We start from the raw sequence: 21,107 nt of genomic DNA on the forward strand, positions 1-21,107 counted from the left end.
TTAGATTTTAGTAATTTATTAATAAATGTTAGACATAACATTATCTAAGAATAATAAATCCTGTAAAATTATTGTTCCATTTTAGTTAACTAATGAACCTTATTGTAAAGTATTACAGATTTATTTCATGATATCTAACAGTGCCACCAAATCTTGTAAAAGATAATGCAGTTTGCCATCAGCCACTCCACTTTCTTGTTATTGGAACCGGCCAAGAACCTGTTAATAGGAATGTGAACTGCATAATGTATTTTTCATATTTATATTCAGCAAATATACACCAAGTTATTATGCAACCAAGTTTAACCAGACTTACAGACATGTTATCTTATTACATTTCAAATATTTAGTAAAAAGTATTTGCACTTTACATTTATGTCGTGGCATAATCTACTCCCTTGAATTCCTCAGGATATTAACACATTCATGATGTAAAACCTTCTGGAGATGCACAGAACTTTGGGACACAACAGTGAACTAGTGACAAAATTGACAAGAATCGTCAGGAAAAGCAATTATATTTTTCTTCCAAGTAAAAGAAAGTGGCGTATCTAATGTTTTCCAAAATGCAAAACAATCTTACAAAATGTAAACAAACATTAAAACACACAAATATGATCATTATCGAACGTATTACTGCAAAACAAATCATATTAATTTCTTGGACTTGTTACACTTCAAACAGTGAAAGATCAGTGGCTTTCTGCAGCTGGAGCTGACAAAGGACCTTAGTGAAAACTGTAGAGAATATAATCAGGTCATACCCACTGTCAAAGTGTCAAGAGATGTGGTCCCGAACAAGGTGCATTAGAGTATTTAATGTGTGTTATATCTTTCCCTGATAAGAGCACTAGTTTTCCTCCAGGTATTCACAGCCGGTGTGCTATAATGTCTTATATAGTGAGTTAAAACAGTGCTGAGTTAGCCAGCCTGGCACTGTGTCTCTACTACCCATAATTCATTGAGGCCAATAAACAAACTGAAATATTTTAAATACACCTGCATTATATTACCATTTACAAAATATGTACACTTCCAGTTCTGTCCGGTATAAGGTTTAAAACAACAGTCAAAACACCTACATTGTACAAAAGAGTTTTTCAAAAGAATGTGTAAGATTATTCAAACATTTTTGCAACAGTAAGACTGAAAACCAAATAAAAAGGGAATTTTTCAAGAAATTAGAGGAGAAAAAAAAAAATGTTTGAATTGTTCATAAAATCGTTATTCCACAAATTGTTGCATATAATGATTGAATTGTTGTTCCTGTAGCTCAACTGGTAGAGCATTGCGTTAGCAAGCAAGCTAGCGCAAGGTTGGGGGTTCGATTCCCTGGGATGTTTTTACGTAAATAATGTAGGTAACGCATGAACTGTTCGTTAAACCATAGGTTTAGGTAAACCTATGGTCGCAATCACTAAAATATTCTTGAAAAAAACAAAACCAAATTTGTGTTAATGGTCACATTCAATGCATCATTCATTCATAAAACCATACAACAACTTTCTCCATCAATGTACAGAACAATAGTTTTATGTAAAAATAAGTCATAAAGTCACTCTGTGCATCATGATTAAGGCCCAGTCATTTTTTTTTAAAGCCTTCTCTTCTCAGCTTCACAGTTGAGTCCAAAATCTCCCATAATGCACCATGCCAGACTGAACGGACTGCGCCACATGACCGTGCCAAAAATGCGACCTGGCATCAGACATTCCTTTGTCATATTTGCTCATGCACATTCAGACTTGACTATGAATCACACCCCTGGCCAAATCTTTTTAAACCTTCTTCAGGCAACAAGTGATACTGCAATTAGATTAAGACTGTCCCTATGAGATCACAGTGGAGTGGGCAGAATGAATTCAGATCGAAACATGATTCACAGGCAAACCTAATTGTCAGGAGTCAATGAAAACGTCTATATCTAGTGCTCATGACAAGTCATTGCCTTTTTTGACCTTGAATGCATTGTGGGCAGGATTCATGGTAATGTTAAGCACCAAAAGCAACTGGCACAAAGAGGCAGTGTTTCTTTAAAATGATATTAAGAACAAACTGATTGATTAATACCTCACATTTCTGAAGTACAATGGAGGCAGACTGATTAAACAGCCGCTCACTGTACCCTCATTAGGGTGCTTAAGATAGATTAATGCATAAACTACATCTGCCAACATCCTTTACTTCAAACTGGGTTTTGATTTATGCATCCTCAAACTCACTGCCTGTGTACACAGTGCAGAGACCCAGACGAATGACATTTATTCATTCTGTTTAATCCAACTGAATCCGGTCAAAGGATCATGGCCTCTTGAAACGCCTCAATCCATCTGAAAAAAGCACCACATATTTAGTTCGAAGCAATGAATCATAGATAAGATTAATAGAACAAACTCTATGCAACTCAGTCTACAACAAAGTGCTTGTGTACCTCTGAGCAGTGGGGATGTCCTCTGCTCTGAAGATGTCGTAGAGTGTGTTTTTATGATACAGTTTAAACTGCAGTTTCTGAGCCGGTCCTGTCTTCTCCTCTCGGAGGAAAAAGCCCAGCAGCGGTTGACTCTCCAAAGCCGCAACATCCTGACAACAATGCAATCGTCATCACATGAAAGATTTTATGACGCCATACACTTCTGCGGACTCTCACGATATTAAGAAACACAGTAAAGGGGAACATCCGAGTTAAAAAAAGTGACACTACTGACGTAATTAAAGTTTTGAGTATTGCAAAAGTAGACGTTTTCATAATAATAGTTCTTCTGATAACAAGCAACTTTTTCCAACAAATAATCTATAATAGCAAATAGTCTAATGCAATAGGTTTACAAAAAGAAAATTCCCTTTCAGACACAAAATTTATGGGCGGAGAGTTTCAAAATGAATCACCACTGACACAATTTACTAAAGTTTGCGCTCGTCATATTACTGGTATTTGCAGCATTATTAAGGGATATACGAAAAATTTCGCAAGATATTTAATGCACATCTTTTCAGTAAAGCTGGTTAAGTAAACAGCAGTAAACCATAAATATCGGCAGATATTTAATGCGCATCTTGTCACTAAACAAGCTGACATTGTTCACTGACAAGCTGCGCAAAACGTGCAAAATATGATCGAACAATGGCTCTTTGTAGTAAATGCTGCTCCGTGTGAAATCGCGCACGTGTAGAGATTTACCGCTGATTACAGAACCGGCTTTACTGACAAGATGCGCATTAAATATCTGCCGATATTTATGGTGCATCCCTACTATTGTTGAAAGATAAAATAAATTATGAGTAGCTTCCTCAACATTAAAAGTTATTACCGTATTTTTCGGACTATAAGTTGCACCTGAGTATAAGTTGCATCAGTCCAAAAAATATGTCTTGATGAGGAAAAAAACATATATAAGTAAACAAGTAAAGACTGCATACTTCACTAGCGGCGTAAGTGTAGAGGACTTTGTTCTTAATGACGAACCACAGCCTCTTCCACGGCTTCTTATGGCCTTTAGATCTTTGCAGATATCCACTCATGGAGGAGTTCTCAGTGTTGGCAGACACCTGTGAGCGAGATGACACTATAATACTAGTGATGCATTAATATGACATCAGCGCTGTGGTAGAAACAGACGCCTCCATTACAATGACATTACATGAAGTTACGTAAATGCTGCATTTCTATTGCATTATGTGTAAAGTACAACTTCACGTTACCTCCTTGAGGGCAGAAGGAATCCTTTTCTGTTTTCTAGAAAAAGCAAATGTCGAACTCCGCCCACTAGGGGAAACGGCCACACTGGATTGGTCGCCTAAGACACAAAAGCAAAACAGCATATTAGAAAGAAATGTGTAGTATTTGCCTGTACAATAACAACACTGTTGCTATGTGGTTGCTTAGGTTTTCAAATGGTTTGGTTATGCGCTGTATTTGAATATGAGCAAACATCATTAAAAACTAGCATGTCCAATACATTTTTTTGAATGAAAATACTAATAATGGGAGAAAGAGTATTTGAAATATGAGAAGAAAAGTTGGCCTGACAGCAGAAATCTCATACCCTTGTGCTGTAGTTTAATATAGCAGTGGTCACACACTCGTGCCAGCTGATTTTTCAGGTATTCCAGGTAGTATTTATTGGATGAACACGCCTGACACACCACCTGTCGCCACAACAAATGGAAATCAGACCTGATTTTTCATTCAAAAATCAAAAAAGTCGTAGAACTTCTCTGATTTCTAACCTTCCCGCAGGCACGGCAGTGGTGGCGTCTCCAGGTGAGCGTGAACTCACACGTGCAGATCATACACATGGTCGTTCGCAGATCTGGAATCCAGATAGGAGCTTTAGAGCCCAGCGGTAGACCATCATCAGAGACTCCCTCCAACTACACATGAAAAAAAAAGAGAATTTGAAATACTGTAGGGGAATTATCGCATTTTTTCACATTTTTTTAATATAGATAGATTATATTATATATAAAATTATGAATATTTGACTTTAGACTTGGTAATCATACATCAGTATTACTGCAATATTTTACAATTATTTTTCATGTTTTCCAGTACAAATATCTAAACATTCTTAAATCAAAATTCATTTATTTGAGATGCAAAATGAAATTGAATTAGGTTCAGGAATTGATCACAATTTACATTTTAAATTGCATTAGGTTGAATTCATCCTTAAAACAAGAACCAATATCTCCCAATATGGTAAGAAAAACTGAATGAAATGAAAGGGTAAACAATTTTAGTTTTCTCACCTAATTTGGCTGATATTGTTTCCTAAGCTAGGCTTAAACAAGACTTTAATGTCATTCTGCATCTCAAAGAAATGTATGTTTAAAGAATGCTTAAATATTTATGCTGAAAAGAAGACAAAAAATCACTCTTCGCAGTGTATACATGTCAGTGAAGACCCTATAAATTTAATGGAAACATACAGAAAGTCACACTTAAATGCACCCACCTCTTGGCTTCGACTGGAAAAGAAGGAAATCTTCTTTCTGGTGTAGTCATCTATTGCTTTAGCGATGGCTTCCAGCCATTCGTCTCTTTCTGTGGCCGAACTGCAAACATTATTTTACAGTCTGTGATTTCAATTTCAAAAAGTGATCAAAGGATGATTATGGTGTATAATTCTTCTTCACACTGCTGATATTTCTTTAATGTAGACCCCACACATACATCCTTGTGGTTTGTGTATTTCTTACTTGGCAGACAGTATGAAGGAGCGTTCCACACTCTCAATGTTTAATTCATTCTGATAGGCCTCCTGACTTGGTTTGCTCACCTATTGAAGACGTGGGACACACACGACACGTTACAACTCTTGTAAGTTTGTGTGTGTGTGTGTGTATGTATAGAAGTATTATGATGGTGGATGTCTGACCTTCATGCCAGCAAGAGAGAGCATGCTGTTGACTTTATACTGGCCAGACTGAACAGGAGTTGTGTACAGCAGAATATCATTAAACTGTTGAGAGAAAAAAAAAAAATTGGTGGCTTTTACATCATTCACAATTTATATAAAAAATACTAAAATAACATTGTAGATTTTATAATAAAATCTCACCAAGAAGAACATTCTGGGCTGCATAACTTTCCTGGAGAGTTTCATCAGAGTGCCCTCCTTTAAGAAAACCTGTGTGTGCAACAAGAGCACGTTTAAATTCACAACACAGAGACCGAAGACTCGGACACAATGAATCAGGAGGAATTGAGTTTCTCACCCTGCCAGGCTGGACGATTTCATGGTGACCGTTCAGACTGTACTGAACCTGCATCAGCTTCTGGAAGTTATCCTGAAAAAAAGAGATGTTTAAGTGGTTCATGAGTAAGTCATCTGTATGAGGTCTTAATGGTGGTTTGGTTGTGTTTGTTGTGTTACCCCTTGCTTCATGATGTCGTTGGCATGGTTTGCCACTTCTTTCACCACACTGAGGGCAGCTGGGTAAACCAAACCAACAGAAGCTCAATAAAACAGTTCAAAGATTGGATTTGGAATCATTAAACAAGAAAAAAAGTGAATGTCAATCTACAATGAACTTTTTTTTTTTTCAATATTAAAGTCATAATGAAATGAAAGTGGTGACAGATATCCGAGTGAAACAGATTATTGAAAAAAAAAAGCAAATTAGATCAACGACATGTACCGTATTTAGAAAAAAAGATTCATGCCAAAGTTAAAATAAGGAAATTTTGGAAGTGGAAGCATCTTTTCTATGGAAATAAGGTTTACGATTCTACATTCAAGTGAGCTACAATGGTTTGGTTCTTTAAAAACTGACCATCGTTTACGATGATTCAATGAATGGGGTGATAGAAAACATGATGATGGCCGGTGTAAGACGATGGCCCTAGCTATAATTGTTGGTTACTGTGAATTTTGATCAGGTCATTTTATTTTATTTATTTACTGGGCAGTGGACATTTACTAAAAGCGCCACCTTAGCTGTAGAGAGAATGGTCTGCTCTTACTTTGTGTGTCTTTGTAGTCGGATGAATCCTCAGGAAGATTCTTCAGATAATCTAAAAGAGATATGAAAAATAAATTGGAAGATTCAAAGTTGGTTACAGAGATTTGTCGCATTCCTTAAATTACATGATTAGTTTAAAGTTTAATCATAAGTTTGTCCAATGCAAGAAAACATTTAAGAATTCAATTCACTTTAATTAGACCAAACTGTCGAAATCTAGCCAAAGCTCAAAAAGTCCACTAGCTGAAACCAATGATGTATCTTCTGTTTGTGGCTTCCTGTAATGGGCCTGATATCCTCCTGTTCATCTGAGGGTGTGTACCTGTGAGCAGGAGCTGGTATTGAGGTATCCGCTGCACCGGTTTCAGCAGGTAATGCTTCAAGGCAAGACTAGCACAGCGAGGACTTGTCTAAGAATGAAAGAGAGGAATCTTAAATGTAAAGCATTACCAAATGTTACTGCAAACAAACTTTCTGTTTTCAAACAGGTTTCCCTGTTCGGAAAAAGTACCCATATCCCTTTTAACATGTTAATCGTTGTAATAGCATGTTATACACTATATGTTATTTAGTATGTTATACATGATGTATGTTGTCATTTCAGTTTATTTCAAAAGTAAATAGTATTAGCAGAAAATTCTAAAAATATCAGGTATATTAGCAATATTTCTGGATCTACTAAAAACAACGTGATTGGAGGCAGCTTTTTTTCCGTTTTCTTTTATAATAATTATTACTGATGTTAATAATGCACACAGACTCCTACCTCAAACTGGCGCACAACGTTGGCAAAAGGAGGATTTTTGCGACACTGTTCATCCAGCAGAGCCACATTATGGTCAAACTCTCGTATGTAGGTAGAGTACATCTTTAGATACGGACCTTTCTGAACGAAGATGTCAGCCAATCTCTGATGATCAGACCTGCGGTAGTCATAGAGATGCCCGGAAACAAAACTGAGCAATGGGAAATGTAGGACTTTTCCTTATAAGTTAAGAGTTCTTAAATTCTTTTTCTAAACAAGATCAATAAACTCCATCCAACTTCTAAAGGCTCTCGTTCTTTTGGATCCTTATTTGAACTCTCTCTGCTATTACCCACAAAACATGCATGCTACTCACTATGACATCACTGAATTCAATGATGAAATAAAGTTATATGCATATAGCAGATGCTTTTATTCAAAGTGACTTACAGTGCATTCAGGCTAACATTTTTTACCTAACATGTGATTCCCTGGGAATCAAACCCACAACCTTTTGCGCTGCTAACACAAGCTCTACCACTGAGCAACAGGAATGCTATATGATAAACTGTCTTTAACTTTCCCTGAAAACTGAGTGTTTACTATTGCCATTTTGCATTGTTGACACACTATTTTCCTATTTAATACTGTAAATTGCTTTGACACAATATGTATTGTTAAAAGCACTATATAAATAAAGATGACTTGACTTGAAAACAAAAGTGACATGAAAATAATTCGCGATCCATTTAACTTTCATATTGTGTATGTGCATTACCAGTGGGCTACTCTCTCCTCCAGCTCTTTCAGCAGGTCTTTATTAAGCTCGTAGAGTTGGGGCAGATAGTATAAGATCTGATTCAACACTTTCTCCTCCACCAGTGGCTTCCCGCTCGCACGAGTCGCTTTGGCAACTGCGTCCCGGAAATCCTGACACAGAAATGGAAAAGCTAGCTACTGCCAAAATTCCAAGGTATCGCGACAAAACAAAGAGCGCTAGACAAGATGAGTAATAGCAAAAAACATGAGTTGACATCCGTGAATTCAAACCATTACTTCATTTACTAGCATTTCAACTTAAATAAAACAAACAGTGCCAGTAAGAGCCCATTCGAAACATTTGCCATAAATCTTTCAAGGTACAATTGCTATAAACTAGCACTCGACCAAACGTCTCCAAACAAACTGAAAAACAAACAAACTGAAGTGCATCAACTCGCAGCATAGTCCATCTACAGCTTTAACAGGAAGTAGAGAGAACGTTTTCCCTCACACACACATACACACACGTGTCTTTAGGACAGCTGTTTGGGGTCATGGCCAAACAAGTGGGTTAAAGTGAGGGTGGGTGTAATTTCTTTCCAAAACTCTCTCTGTCCGTTGATCTCTTATTCCTTTACCACAGTCTCTTTGGACAAGCTCTTCCTCTTGCCTTTCCTCTTTTTCTGACTTTCTCTCTAACTTTTTACTTCTCTCTGAATAGGGATGGGTCAGGAAACACTAGCTGTCTCAGTAGTTGGCTAGTGAGACAAACTAGGGAATGTATCTAGACTTCTTTTCTTAGCAATGGTGCTTTAAACAAGATCATTTAAGAGTGGGAACCGCTTGGCAGTGTTGTTTTTGTTACTGTAACTAAAAATAAAATGAATAAACATTTTTAATTGAAATAAAGCTGAAATAAAATATAAATTATCAAATAAATAAAACAATTACACATTTCTGACCATTTCTGTTGGTGCAGTGCAGAGACCTCTGATCAATGTATTTTTAGTTACTTCTATTAACCCTTGCAAAACACCTTGCTCCATAGACGTCCACTGTATTCCATTAATTTGCCCAGTTTTCTTTTTTTTTTAATCAGAAATATGAAGGATGATTCAAGCTGATTTTCTGTAGCAATCAACATTATCCGCCAAATATGTAGTCTTGCACATCTTTAGTCCTGATAATACACTTGCACAGAGCATATAGCTCCTCATTAAAATCCCAAAATAAACAGAGAGATATGTGTCTGTTTACCTCTGTGATCCTACTGTGACCGTGAAAACCAAACGCTCTTCCAGAACACATTCATATAAAACTAATAAAACACAGATGACTGAACCCCACACTTCTACTATAATCATAATTCTTGTCTCAAATCTGGATCCAGTGAAAACGGTGATGACTTACGATGTGAAGTAACTTCAGAACATCCACAAATCTGCACAGACGACAAAAACACAATCAAAATACAAACTATTTCCCTCTAAATGTGTTCAAATATGAATTTGCATTAAAGAGATCTTTTTTTTTAGTACGTACACTTTCTCTGAGCTCATGATTTCCATTGCGATGTGGACCACCTTGTTCCTCTTCGCCCGCTCTATCTCCTGAAGAAAAACGTGTTAAAATGCAGTTATTATATTAAACCATTTTAGAATCTATAATATAATTTTATCAGCCGTTAACTTACGCAGTTGCTACATCCAACCATGATTACCAACAACATACAGCCTCATACCGCTCCATGTGAGCTTGAGTGTGTGTGTGTGTGTGTTTGTTGTTGTTGTTATGGACTGGTGAGAGGCTGCAGTCTTTATTTGGATCATGGTCTGTCTAAATTCAAGGACAAATTTTGACTGAAAGCACCCCCTGTTTCTCAGATCGGGGTGTGTCTGGAGGGCCTCTCAGGATTATCTCCTGACAGAAAGTCTCTCCAAAACAAAACCTCTCCACAATTGATTAGAGTTCTTATTTCTTAGGTTTTTCTCTTAAATTTGAGATGAATGACGACATTCTCGAATGCATTTAAAGAGACAGTTCACCAAAAACTGAAAGTCCATTCCACCACGACTTTCACGTTTCAAAACTTTCTTACGGAAATCGTGAAAAGTAGTCTATATGAATGGAGCAGTTTAATCCCAAGTCTTCTGACGGGGACGCAATTGCCATATATGACAAACAGATTTCATTTATTTAGTTTTTTTCACATACAAACATTGATCAATGCACATTCATCAACACATCAAATATGGTGAATGGAAGCTCAACCGTACTTGCTTGATGTTAAGAGAAGAAAGCATGTCACTCATTGGTTTGAGTGAATGTGTGTTAATCAATGTAAATGAAAGCGTAATAAGTGTTATAAGGGTTACTCCGCCGCGGTACCCCCGAAGCAATCTAAAATAGTCCGAATATAAACACTTATTATAGGTGCACCCTAGTGATTCAGGACAAGCTAAAAACACGGTTTGGAAAATGGATTCATGGTGTACTCGCTTATTATATACATTTTTCTACATTTTTAACACAAACAAAGTTACGGAGCGCAGCTCTGATTGGTTGTTTCTTACCGGGAGCGATGTATTCCTGCAAATGGCAATAGGACCACTGGGAGGAGCCAGATTATCTGTCTCATATTCTACTGTCAGGACATAATGACAGGTTATACAAATATGTAAAAAATATATTTTTACAAAAGTTACCTACTGCAGCTTTAAGCTATTTTTTTTCACAATAATCTTCTGTTAACATGTTTACCATATTTAAGTCCTTTTACCATACAGTGCATTTCAAAGTTTATCCCAGTGCAATGTCCTGCCTCATAAACTTTCACTGTCGGTGGATTAGTGGAAACACAATGTTTTTGTGTGTGTTTACACTAATAGAGGAGTTGAAATGATTTCCTGTGATAACGGAAGAAACAATCACAGATGTTGTCAAGAGAGCTTAACTTGTGCTGAACCTGGAATGTTCCTTTAATGGCATGCCAAGAATTCCCGACCGTTTCACTCTGGTGTAGTTCTGTGCATCTGTGTAAAGGTGTAGTACCTCTTTGTCTTCTGAATGGCCCATGTCTTCCTTGCTGGAGTCAGAACTGTCCCCATCTTCCTCATTAGAGCTCAATCCATCCTCTGACAGATCACCACTCATAGAGCATCTGTTGTCAAACAGGACGTGCACATGTTCAGTCCAACGTGCATACAATCAAACATAATTTATTTATGTTTTTAACTGATATGTATAATAAAAGTATGCAAAAATATTTTAAACTTTACCCAATGTTTTATTTAATTGTTAATTTGATTTATTTATTTTGCTTTCATTGGATGGAAAAGAGCAGTGTGAACAATCTCCTTAATTTCTGATTTTTTGCTCCTCCTAAGAAATAAAGTCATACATGTTCGGAGTGACATTTGGGGTGAGAAAAGCACTAGATAGCACAAGCAAACTCTCACGCACACTCATTCATTCACACTCTTTCTGGTTTCCCTCGCTCTCATTCTTTCTCCTGCAGCAGGACAGAGCTGCTCTTGTTTACAGCTTATATAAACACTCTCTGCAAAGAGACACACACACATCGATACAGCGCACAACCTCTCTCACACACAGAGATATGCAGGGAGTTTCTGTCATGCCTGGGCAATTAGTGTGGATGCCATTTAAAATATGATATATTATCTGTCTATTAAGGACACTCAAATTCAGAAGCTGGAATGTGCTAAATCTAAATATCACCCAATAAATTATTGACATGTAACTCAGTAATGGCTTGCACAACTCACACATATATTACTAAGCCATCTAAATGAGGACCCACTGCAAAACACTGCTTTAAATATAGAGATTTATCAATTATAATAAATATACATTATAAATATTACAAACACTACAACTAAAATAAATAAATACATAAATTATTTATTTCCCGTGATTCTCCCTAAAAGTGAGCTAAATTGAAACCTACAGAACAAAACCTTCTTTTGTAGACATTCAGGGACATCCTCAATAATAATAATTAAAATTATATATATATATAAAGTACAGACCAAAAGTCTGGAAACCTTACTATTTTTAATGTTTTTGAAAGAAGTTTCTTCTGCTCATCAAGTCATTTATTTGATCCAAAATACAGAAAAAAAACAGTAATATTGTGATATATTATTACAACTTAAAATAATAGTTTTCTATTTTAATATACTTTAAAAAAAATAATTTATTCCTGTGATGCAAAGCTGAATTTTCAGGATCATTCCTCCAGCCTTCAGTGTCACATGTAACATCCAGTCGATCACATGATCATTTAGAAATCATTCTAATATTCTGATTTATTATGAGTGTTGGAAACAGTTCTGCTGTCTAATATATTTGATCAATAAAAGGTTAAAAAGTACTGCATTTATTCAAAATAAAAATTCTAATAATATATATTCTAATAATATATTTTCTTTACTATCACTTTTTATCAATTTAATACATCCTTGCTGAATTAAAGTATTGATTTTATAAAAAAAAAGAAAAAAAAAACCGACCCCAAATTACTGACCAGTAGTGTATATTGTTACTACAAAATATTTATATTTTGAAAACATAGCTTTTTTTTTATTTATTCATTAAAAAAAGTATCCTAAAAAGTCGATCACATGATCATTTAGAAATCATTCTAATATTCTGATTTATTATGAGTGTTGGGAACAGTTCTGCTGTCTAATATATTTGATCAATAAAAGGTTAAAAAGTACTGCATTTATTCAAAATAAAAATAAATGTCTAATAATATATTTTCTTTACACTATTTATCAATTTAACACATCCTTGCTGAATAAAAGTATTGATTTTATTTAAAAAAAGAAAGAAAAAATTACTGACCCCAAATTACTGGCCAGTAGTGTATACTGTTATTACAAAATATTTATATTTTAAAAACATTGCTTCTTTTTTCTTTCTTTTTTTTTCTTTTTATTCATCAAAGTATCCTAAAAAAGTATCACATGTTCTGAAAAAATATTAAGCAGCAGAACTGTTTCCAACTTTGATAATGAATCATCATATTAGAATGATTTCTAAAGGATCATGTGATAATGTGATAATATATATATATATATACACACACACACATACAAACACACATTTTGGGAGATTTCGTCAGGTGTAGCTCACTTCTGGATACAAATTTGTCCCCAAAATATGGTTAGGTTCATAGAAGCACATGCTGCACTCCAAGTGCTTCAGCATGACTCTCGTTAAACAATACAGCCTACTGCCAAAATCAGCTCAGATCTCAAAGTTAAAGAGAAAGTAGGTTTTAGAATGCAAAACTAGCATGCTGCCTAGTGCACACTGCGCAGTACGCTACATCATATTTTTTAAACTTGTAGATTTTTATAGTCAAATAAGAAGTTCATTAAAAAAAAGAAACAAGGATTCTTATTGCTGCATGGAGGGACACAGTATTAAACGCAGTGTATTCTGCATTGTGTTACTGAGAGATCAAAGATGATGATTTATTATTACTGGGATCAAGGTCTGTAGCCCACATGACTGTAAAATATTTGTTGGTAACAACTTGCTGACAACTCCAAACACAAGACCACAAACTTGATTCAATGTCCTGTGCATCTGGAAACCAACTGCGAATTCAGCAAAACGCCGTTTTTACCGGCACTGAGACTACATCACGGAGAAGCCAATGAGTGATGGAGGTCAAGAATGTGTTTACAAAGTCATCACCGTAAACGCACTTTGAGTCAATGCCGAATTTGTTTCTTGTGAACTAAAGACATATGCGTAAATGCTTGAAAATAGTTTTGTAGATGAAAATAAACTGCGCTTGCACAAGAATCTCTCTACAAAACTAAAACAAAACTCTTATAGCTGAGAAAAATGAGCTGTGGGCGCTGGTGTTTTATAATGAGGTCAGTGATACAGTCAGCAGTTGGTGTATTTTGCAATCAGAGTAAGATGATTCACATTTTACTGATGTGACATGATTTTTGCTACTGTGTTGGAAATGTTGTAATGACAAAGCATGACTGTGAGCCAGAAGATTTCGGTTGAAAATGCTGAGAATGAGAGTGTGGGAGAAACGGAGAGAGAGAGAAAGGTTATTTTCCAGTGGCTCAGCTCTCTTCTCTACAGACATTTCCTGCTCTGGCCACTGAAAATAACCCACAGGAAAACCCAAGGCCCAACCTGGACTCAAAGAGTGGACTGTAACCCTCACACACACGTCCATGATCACACAGACCAAACCAATACAGTGCAATTGAAAATACATAGCAAAGTATATTAAAATGTGCATGTTATGTGGTCTAACGTTTTGGGGTTACTCTGTGTATAAGATTCTTAAAGCCCACCAGGTTAATGTTGTGCATTTTAAAAGATTTGACTACATACAGTGATTTACAGACATAACCAGAACCTTTCTGAGTGAATTTGCGGGGGGATTTGGGGTAAATTTACAGACTGCCTGATTAGAAATCCTAAAATATAGCTTGTCGATCTATGAAACTCTTAGCCAAGGTGGCCTTTTTAGAAAGTGTAGTAGTTTAGTTATGTCGTCTACTGGCAGAGGCTAACTGGACCATGCCAAAGTCCCTTTCAAGGAAAGTCTGTTCACTCGGCGGCCATATTTATGACGCCTTCTGGCTGCTCATCCAAGACCAAGTCCTGACCAAGCCATTGGCTGGTCTAGCATCAGGTTTCTATGGGAACCGGAGCTTTTAATGGCTGCTGTAGTGATGCTGTGACTTTACCAATCAATGATTGGCTCTTTCATTTAGAAGGCGGGACCATTCTGCCATATCGCGCATTGCAGTTTCTCCCATTCATAAGCATTGGAGTGAACCGTCTTTGTATTTCTATGGTGTTTGACCATGAAACCATACAAACAGTGATCCCTTGGTCTTAACCACCGAAATATGTTGATTATTATGTCTAATAATTATGCTTAATTTTTATATAGCTTATTTACTGTTTATAAGCAACTTATAAGTAATTAAACAATAACCATAGCAAACCACTAGTAGAATATTTTAATGTATTAATGTTAAATTTCCTGCTAATGTGGCATGGTGATATTCTGTTAGCATGTTAAGCTAAAAGTAAGTACCAGTGTTAGGGTACTGCGAGGGTACAACTCTTTCTGGGACTGAACCCGGCAATGTTACTAGGTCCCCAACCCAGGATCGATCCCTGAATCAATCCTGGGACGTGTTTGCATTCACACAGCAGGCAATTTTCGGGCACCAACATGCAGTGTGAAAGGGGCGTAAGCAATGCCGTTAGTTACGTTTTTATGGAGTAACACAATATTGTACTGCATTACTTTTAAAAATAAGTTTCCCCAACACTGGTAAATACACATAATCATAGCAAACTTTTGTAGAATTTCTCAATGTATTCTCAATTAAACAAACAAATCAAACAATTTGTCCCTTAATTGTTTGATTTTATGAATCTTTGTTCGGATTTTGAAAGGGGCTTGGAATTGGCACAAAGCTGTTACCATATCTGTAACCTCAAATCAATCACCGATTGAAATGTAATAAATTGTCTTCCTAAAGTAAATCTTAAAGTAGTTTCATTGAGTACATCCCTCAAATCGAAACCTATCAAACAAGACAACTGTAGATCAGGACAGTAACATGAATAATAACGCTTGTGTGTATATGCATATATACATAAACTGACCTGTTCAGCTCACATGGTTCCTGTACTTCATACACGCCTGTGTCCACATCCTGGTTGGAATAGACCCAGGGCAGGTTCATGTACTCTGGAATCACATCGTATAATGGGACGTTCTCGTATTCCACCCCACAGTCAGCCTCTCTGTCACACTGAGCTTCTACCTCATCACCAGGTGCGACCTGACTAGAGGGTGTGGCTTTATTTTCATCGTATTCACCATCAGTACGAGTGCAATCCAAGGCTTGTCCACTGCGAAGCAATTTCGGAAGCAACCGTGCATACACGCGCAGCTCTAGAAGTTTCCGCAAGCTACGTCTTGTTTGATCAGAGCGCACCAACTGCTCAGAAGATCCAGTGTCCACTCGCTGAAGATCTGCAGAGGAAAACGACTTTGCCCTCTTTTTGACAAGAACAGGTCCCCCACCTCCAGCCTGTGGTTGGCTGTTACTGCGAGTCGGCTGGTGTCTACTGAAGAGAGGGATGCTTGGAAGGGCGACTCGCCATGATAGTTTCTCTTGAGGAGGTGCCGGAAGTTCTCTGAATACGGGAGGACTGGAGTTAGGAAGCGGAGGTGGAGTGTGTGTTAGCGGAGGCGTGTTTTGCTTCCGCAACACGACGGACGCGGGAAGACTGTTTCGTTGGGGCTTTTTAGGCATGACTTTTGGTGACTTTTCATCCACGTCCAGAGACGGCTTGGTTATGGCTGCCACTTGTGATCCACAGCTGAGCTTTATCTGTTTAGGAAGACTCCGAGTTAATGGGTATCGAGCAAAATCTCCATATGCTCTATCATCTTCATCATCGCTTTGCACCTCCTCATCTTTACACTCAACCTCTTGAAGATCTGAGTAGCAATGCAAAAGCAAGTTGTCCACTGATGTCGAGGCCTTGCATGAGGAATCAACCATTTGTGGGAGGGATTTCTGTCGAGGTGGTGGAGCTGGAGCTTGCGGCCCCTCCTCAGCAGCGGTGTCCGCGGAAGCTAAAGTTATACCATTTGTCGGAACTGAATAATGGGTGGAGTCCAGATCAGGACGCACCTCTTCAGTAACTGCACTGTGAAAAGAGGCTACTTTGTGCAAAGAATCAGTGTTGGTTGAGGAGTCGGTGTCTGGGTTTTCCGTATTCTCTTTAGGGGAACATAAATTGAGAGGTGTGTCCGCGTAGGTGTTTTCGGGACTTTCTAGTAATGTGTCTGTCTGAACGTGTTCAGGAGTTTCTGTAGGTGTTTCTGCTTGAGTGTCTGAAGGTGCAATCTCCACAACATTCTGCCTAAGAAGTGCTCTCCGAAGGCGTCGTGGATGGGGTACAGGGAGTGGCTTGCTGGGTGGTGCAGGAACACCATTATTGCCACTGGTGCAAGAGCTAAAAATGTTCCCGGTGTGTTTCTGCTCTGCAGACTGTTCTTGTAAAGGTTTGGTAGGACTTTGTCTTGGGATCTGGAGAAAAGTTTGTTTTTGTGCACTTGTCTGGTCCTTTTCTAGAGTGGCAGAGTTTTTTTCTTTCTGTGCCTGTGTGGAAGTGTGGGATGGGTCAGTGGGAGTGTGCATTTGTTCCCATACAGATTGGGAAACATGTTCCGTTGTGTCATTGCAAATCAACTGTTCTTTTGCACTTTCGACCTCTTTGAAAACACCTACCTCCGCTGTTCCATATATTTCCTTGGAATGCTCTGATTTGCTGTTACCTAGTTGATGACCTTGAGTACTGGGTGGTATGATGTAATCTGACAGGTGTGAAGATAGTAGAGCAGGACCACCATTTTTGGAGACAGGTGGATGTTGTTTCTTGCAGGGGTCTTGTTTCGACTGGAGAGGTTTCTGAGGGGCTTTGGGCAAACATGGTTTGGGGGCGACAGCAGGTTTTCCTCTCTTGTGTGCAGTGGGTGAGGGTGAAGGCAGCAGGAGCTCAGGTTTTGGGGCTATGGGGGGAGGTGATGGTTTATGCGACTGAACCAGCTTGGGTTTGGGGGCAACCGGTGGTTTCTTCATTCCTACATAATCTCACACAGAGAAGAAAGAGAGAGAACTACATTAACTCCATGAACTGACTTGAATACTACACACACACACACAGCTGAACACGATGGGTCATGACTAAGGTCAAGACTGACACCCAGCTCTGAAACATACAACACTTTTATTCTCTGCTTTTAGGATTGTGTGAGAAGCTGTAAATGATGGTTCAGTACGAGTCATTATCAATTCAAGATTTTGTCACCATTCACAATAATGCTTAATAGCATATTGAAGTACAGCATTCTAAACACTGGCTTCAATATTTTTCTTTAAATATCTGATACCATTTCTTTTACAGCCCTTACAAAACACACTGATTTTTAGACAAAGTAGGCAACAGGCATCCAAAAACAAGAGTTTTTTTCTGAGATATCTGTTTAACATTTTTATAGTTATCCACCTGTGTTTCGATGGTGAAAAGCATTCAACTTTAAGAATAAACGGATAATACAAGAAATGTTAATTAACTGTCAGCTCCATTTATTTAATTATAGGAGATAACAGCTGCAATGTTGACAAAATTTCCATGTTTTAGACGCACAGGTATCAAACATTATAGCCATTTGAATTTTTCTGGTGTTGCTAGCGACTAAATCGCAAACTTTCCGGTTCTGATCATTTAAATGACATATAAATTGTGACACTTTAAGCAATTTAAGCGTGATTATGGCAATCTAAATGACATTTTCTCCTCAGCCAATATAATGTTGAGCCGGTGAAAGTAGATAAGCTGAAGGATGGTATTAATATTGCAGAGCCACTGGACTTTCTAATGAAGTCTCAGACATCAGATAGATACTTTTTAAATTTCTATTTAAAGTATACATACTTATATTGTTCTCTTTAGTTTATAAAATATAATACATATGGCATTACTGAGTTATAGACAAAAACTGGAAATGTTGCTATGTTCAATACTAATGGCAGGTATGAGATATGTGATCAATTCTGTCCAATGTCTCAAGTAACAGTGTGTAGTAAACACCCTAATTTCCTACAAAATGCACTTATTGTTAGTTACTGTCACATCCATAAAACATTCTAAATTAAGTAAAAGAAAAGTCACTAACATGTTTGCACGGTTGGAAGCAGATCCTGTTAGCTTTACAGTATCAACAGTATGAAACTACAGTTATCATAGAAACTTTGTACAAAAGATGCAATCATAGTGCAATACTGTGATTTCAGACATCTCCTTTTACAGAAGTCACAATTAATGCTAGAGGAAGAAAACAACGGTGTTGACTTCGCCGAATTCACTTAGACAGCGCTTTCAGGAGAAAAAAAATCACTTGGGTTTGTTGATGCTCTCTTGAGGAAATGTGGTCTTCCATTCCAAGGGAAGCAATCCTAGGCTGATCCTGGAGGCGCCCTCCTCCGCTCGTTCTTTCCTCCGATCCGAAGCGTCGAGACCCGGATCAGGGAGCTGAGCTCGCGGACTGTCGCGCGTTTACATCAGCACGGGAGACCGAGTCATCAGGCGGATGTTCTGTGATTGAGTTCCTTACAGCAGTGGAAAGACACCAAAGGGACTTTTTCCGCGTTATTCTCTTTGGTTATACCCTCCATAACAGTGTCCTTATCGATTGAAGAGAACAAAGAAAAAGTAAACTCTTCCCAAAATGGTTATTAGCGTGAAGAAACCCGAAGGGAGAGGGAAAGTAAATCAAGAAACGTTGAAACAAAAGACTGGAGACAAATCAAAGTAACTACTCCGTGCGGTTTTCATATGCCTGGAGTTAAAAACATGGATGAGGCTGAAAGTAAAATATCCATTCAGGTTTCAGCTTTTGCCAAAAAAAAAAAAAAAAAAAAAAAAAAAAAACATCGTTCCTTACCTTCTTCATCCAGGATATTTGTTGTGCTTGTTTTAAGCAATTCGTCCCGTTAGCACAAGATTAGCCTCTAACAGAGAATAGAAACACTGAAGCTGCTGCTGCTACTGCAATAAAGTTCCACCGGTTGCAACACATGGAAATATTCTAATGAAACCGTTAAATATCGCAACATCTCACCATAAAAGCCCTACATGCTTCCCTAGACTGCTTGTTCAACAGAAATAGTTGATGTTTATTCATCCAGGAAACTAACCTGTACTCATGATCCCCAAACGACTCACTTTACTCCATGAATGAGCTGCATTCAGCACAGTTCCTTCAGATTCAGCTCTTTTCTTCTGGCAGGAGCCATTGCAAGTCCTGAATTGAGAGACAACTCGATATCTTCAAAAGATCATCCAAAGTCTTTGTATTACCAAGAAGTCGGAAAGTGTCCCATGCTTGCCATGGTATTTGCCACCGCTTTGTAAAGCTGGGAACGGCGAAGTCTATGCCAAAGTGTTCAATAAAAACTTCCACGAACCGCCGCTAGAGCGGCCGAAGAGCCTCGCCGCCTTGGGAAAGTCCGATCCATTTAGTGAATCGGTTCTTTGAACAGATCAATGAATCGTTTGAACAGACCGATTCAGTTATTCATTTCTTCACATACATTTAAAAAAAGAGAGAAAAAAAGAGAAGGTGACTGATTATGTCACCTAAATAATGTTTTCTTCAAGACGTGATATACGAATAAGCATGTTTGAACTCCCATATTGCCCACATTATAATTTCAGCCTAAAGTGCTCATTACAAGCAAGGAAATACGCATTTCGCAACAACAAATAATTAAAAATTATATATTTTTTTTAGTAACGTGTCCGCCTAATTCACAGTATCTGATTATAAGGAAATTCCCATTTTCAATATCAACCGATTTCAGGGCAGAATTCAGTCCTGCGCGATTCGCTATGACAGATTCTTTGAAAGGAACCGACTCCAACGAACGATTCGCTTGGGAATCGAACATCACCCTCAGAGCTTGAGAGTTATGAAATAAAAAGTTATGAATAAAAAATAGGTGTTTCTAATACTGTTTGTGGCAATAAAAAATGAGATTAAGAGTAGAAACAGAAATAAATGTATCATTATTCCTCAACAGGGAATATCAAATTTGAGAACAGTGAGGATGCATTATAAGTCTCAGAGTATTTTCCTGTGCCTCGTTGAGGAATAATCTTGCTATATAATATAGTGAATAAATCTAATGATCCTACAATACAAGGTTGTTTACTTGGCTACAGTATTTGTAATCAGACTAACATCTAATTGCATGACAGGTCAGTAGTTATTTTTAAACAACTTTTTATTGAAAACATTTGAATTTACAATCATGGTAATGCTAATGTATAATAAAAACAAATTACAAATAAAATACAAAAGTCATATACACTGTATTAATACAAATTCAAATGTAAATAAAGGAATCAAATAAATGACCATCACAGGGAATTGTTTTTAGATAATGTTAAAAATAATATGAAAATCTATAAATGAATAAAGGCTTCCTGGAAACAATTGTGGCTAAACCACTACATTCCGCCTTATAAT

The 21,107-nt window shown here is 37.4% G+C and overlaps 1 protein-coding gene across 5 annotated transcripts; it reads right to left on the minus strand.

Annotated features, from left to right (window-relative positions):
• Positions 1 to 243: 243 nt before the first annotated feature.
• Positions 244 to 20,069, minus strand: fgd6 (FYVE, RhoGEF and PH domain containing 6). 5 transcript variants are annotated; one of them, XM_052575864.1, is made up of 22 exons: positions 19,521 to 19,706; positions 18,975 to 19,260; positions 15,665 to 17,657; positions 11,024 to 11,132; positions 9,515 to 9,582; positions 9,383 to 9,413; positions 7,989 to 8,140; positions 7,232 to 7,388; positions 6,788 to 6,875; positions 6,467 to 6,517; positions 5,877 to 5,935; positions 5,719 to 5,790; positions 5,562 to 5,630; positions 5,379 to 5,462; positions 5,200 to 5,279; positions 4,956 to 5,055; positions 4,228 to 4,371; positions 4,044 to 4,146; positions 3,700 to 3,794; positions 3,418 to 3,546; positions 2,432 to 2,580; positions 244 to 2,330 (listed from the first exon to the last, which is right to left on the minus strand). In XM_052575864.1, exons 3-22 carry the CDS (start codon positions 17,653 to 17,655, stop codon positions 2,294 to 2,296), a joined length of 3,768 nt encoding a protein of 1,255 aa, XP_052431824.1. In that variant the 5' UTR covers positions 17,656 to 17,657; positions 18,975 to 19,260; positions 19,521 to 19,706; the 3' UTR covers positions 244 to 2,293. The 5 variants fall into 5 exon arrangements, with proteins under 5 accessions (XP_052431824.1, XP_052431813.1, XP_052431806.1 ...); XM_052575853.1 differs by lacking the exons at positions 18,975 to 19,260; positions 19,521 to 19,706 and adding an exon at positions 19,774 to 20,069; XM_052575846.1 differs by lacking the exons at positions 18,975 to 19,260; positions 19,521 to 19,706 and adding an exon at positions 19,774 to 20,069 and having other exon boundaries at positions 15,665 to 17,666.
• Between the last annotated feature and the right edge of the window lie 1,038 nt (positions 20,070 to 21,107).

Source organism: Carassius gibelio, chromosome A4, assembly GCF_023724105.1.
Source record: "Carassius gibelio isolate Cgi1373 ecotype wild population from Czech Republic chromosome A4, carGib1.2-hapl.c, whole genome shotgun sequence".
NCBI classification, from domain to species: Eukaryota; Metazoa; Chordata; class Actinopteri; order Cypriniformes; family Cyprinidae; genus Carassius; species Carassius gibelio.

What these genes read in the sequence shown, in the direction of transcription:
- fgd6 (XM_052575846.1), bottom strand. An exon ending in CGACTACAAAGACACACAAA is followed by an intron (nt 5,936 to 6,466) that starts GTAAGAGCAGAC and finishes TGGTTTACCCAG; the next exon opens with CTGCCCTCAGTGTGGTGAAA. An exon ending in TCCTTCATACTGTCTGCCAA is followed by an intron (nt 5,056 to 5,199) that starts GTAAGAAATACA and finishes TAATGTTTGCAG; the next exon opens with TTCGGCCACAGAAAGAGACG.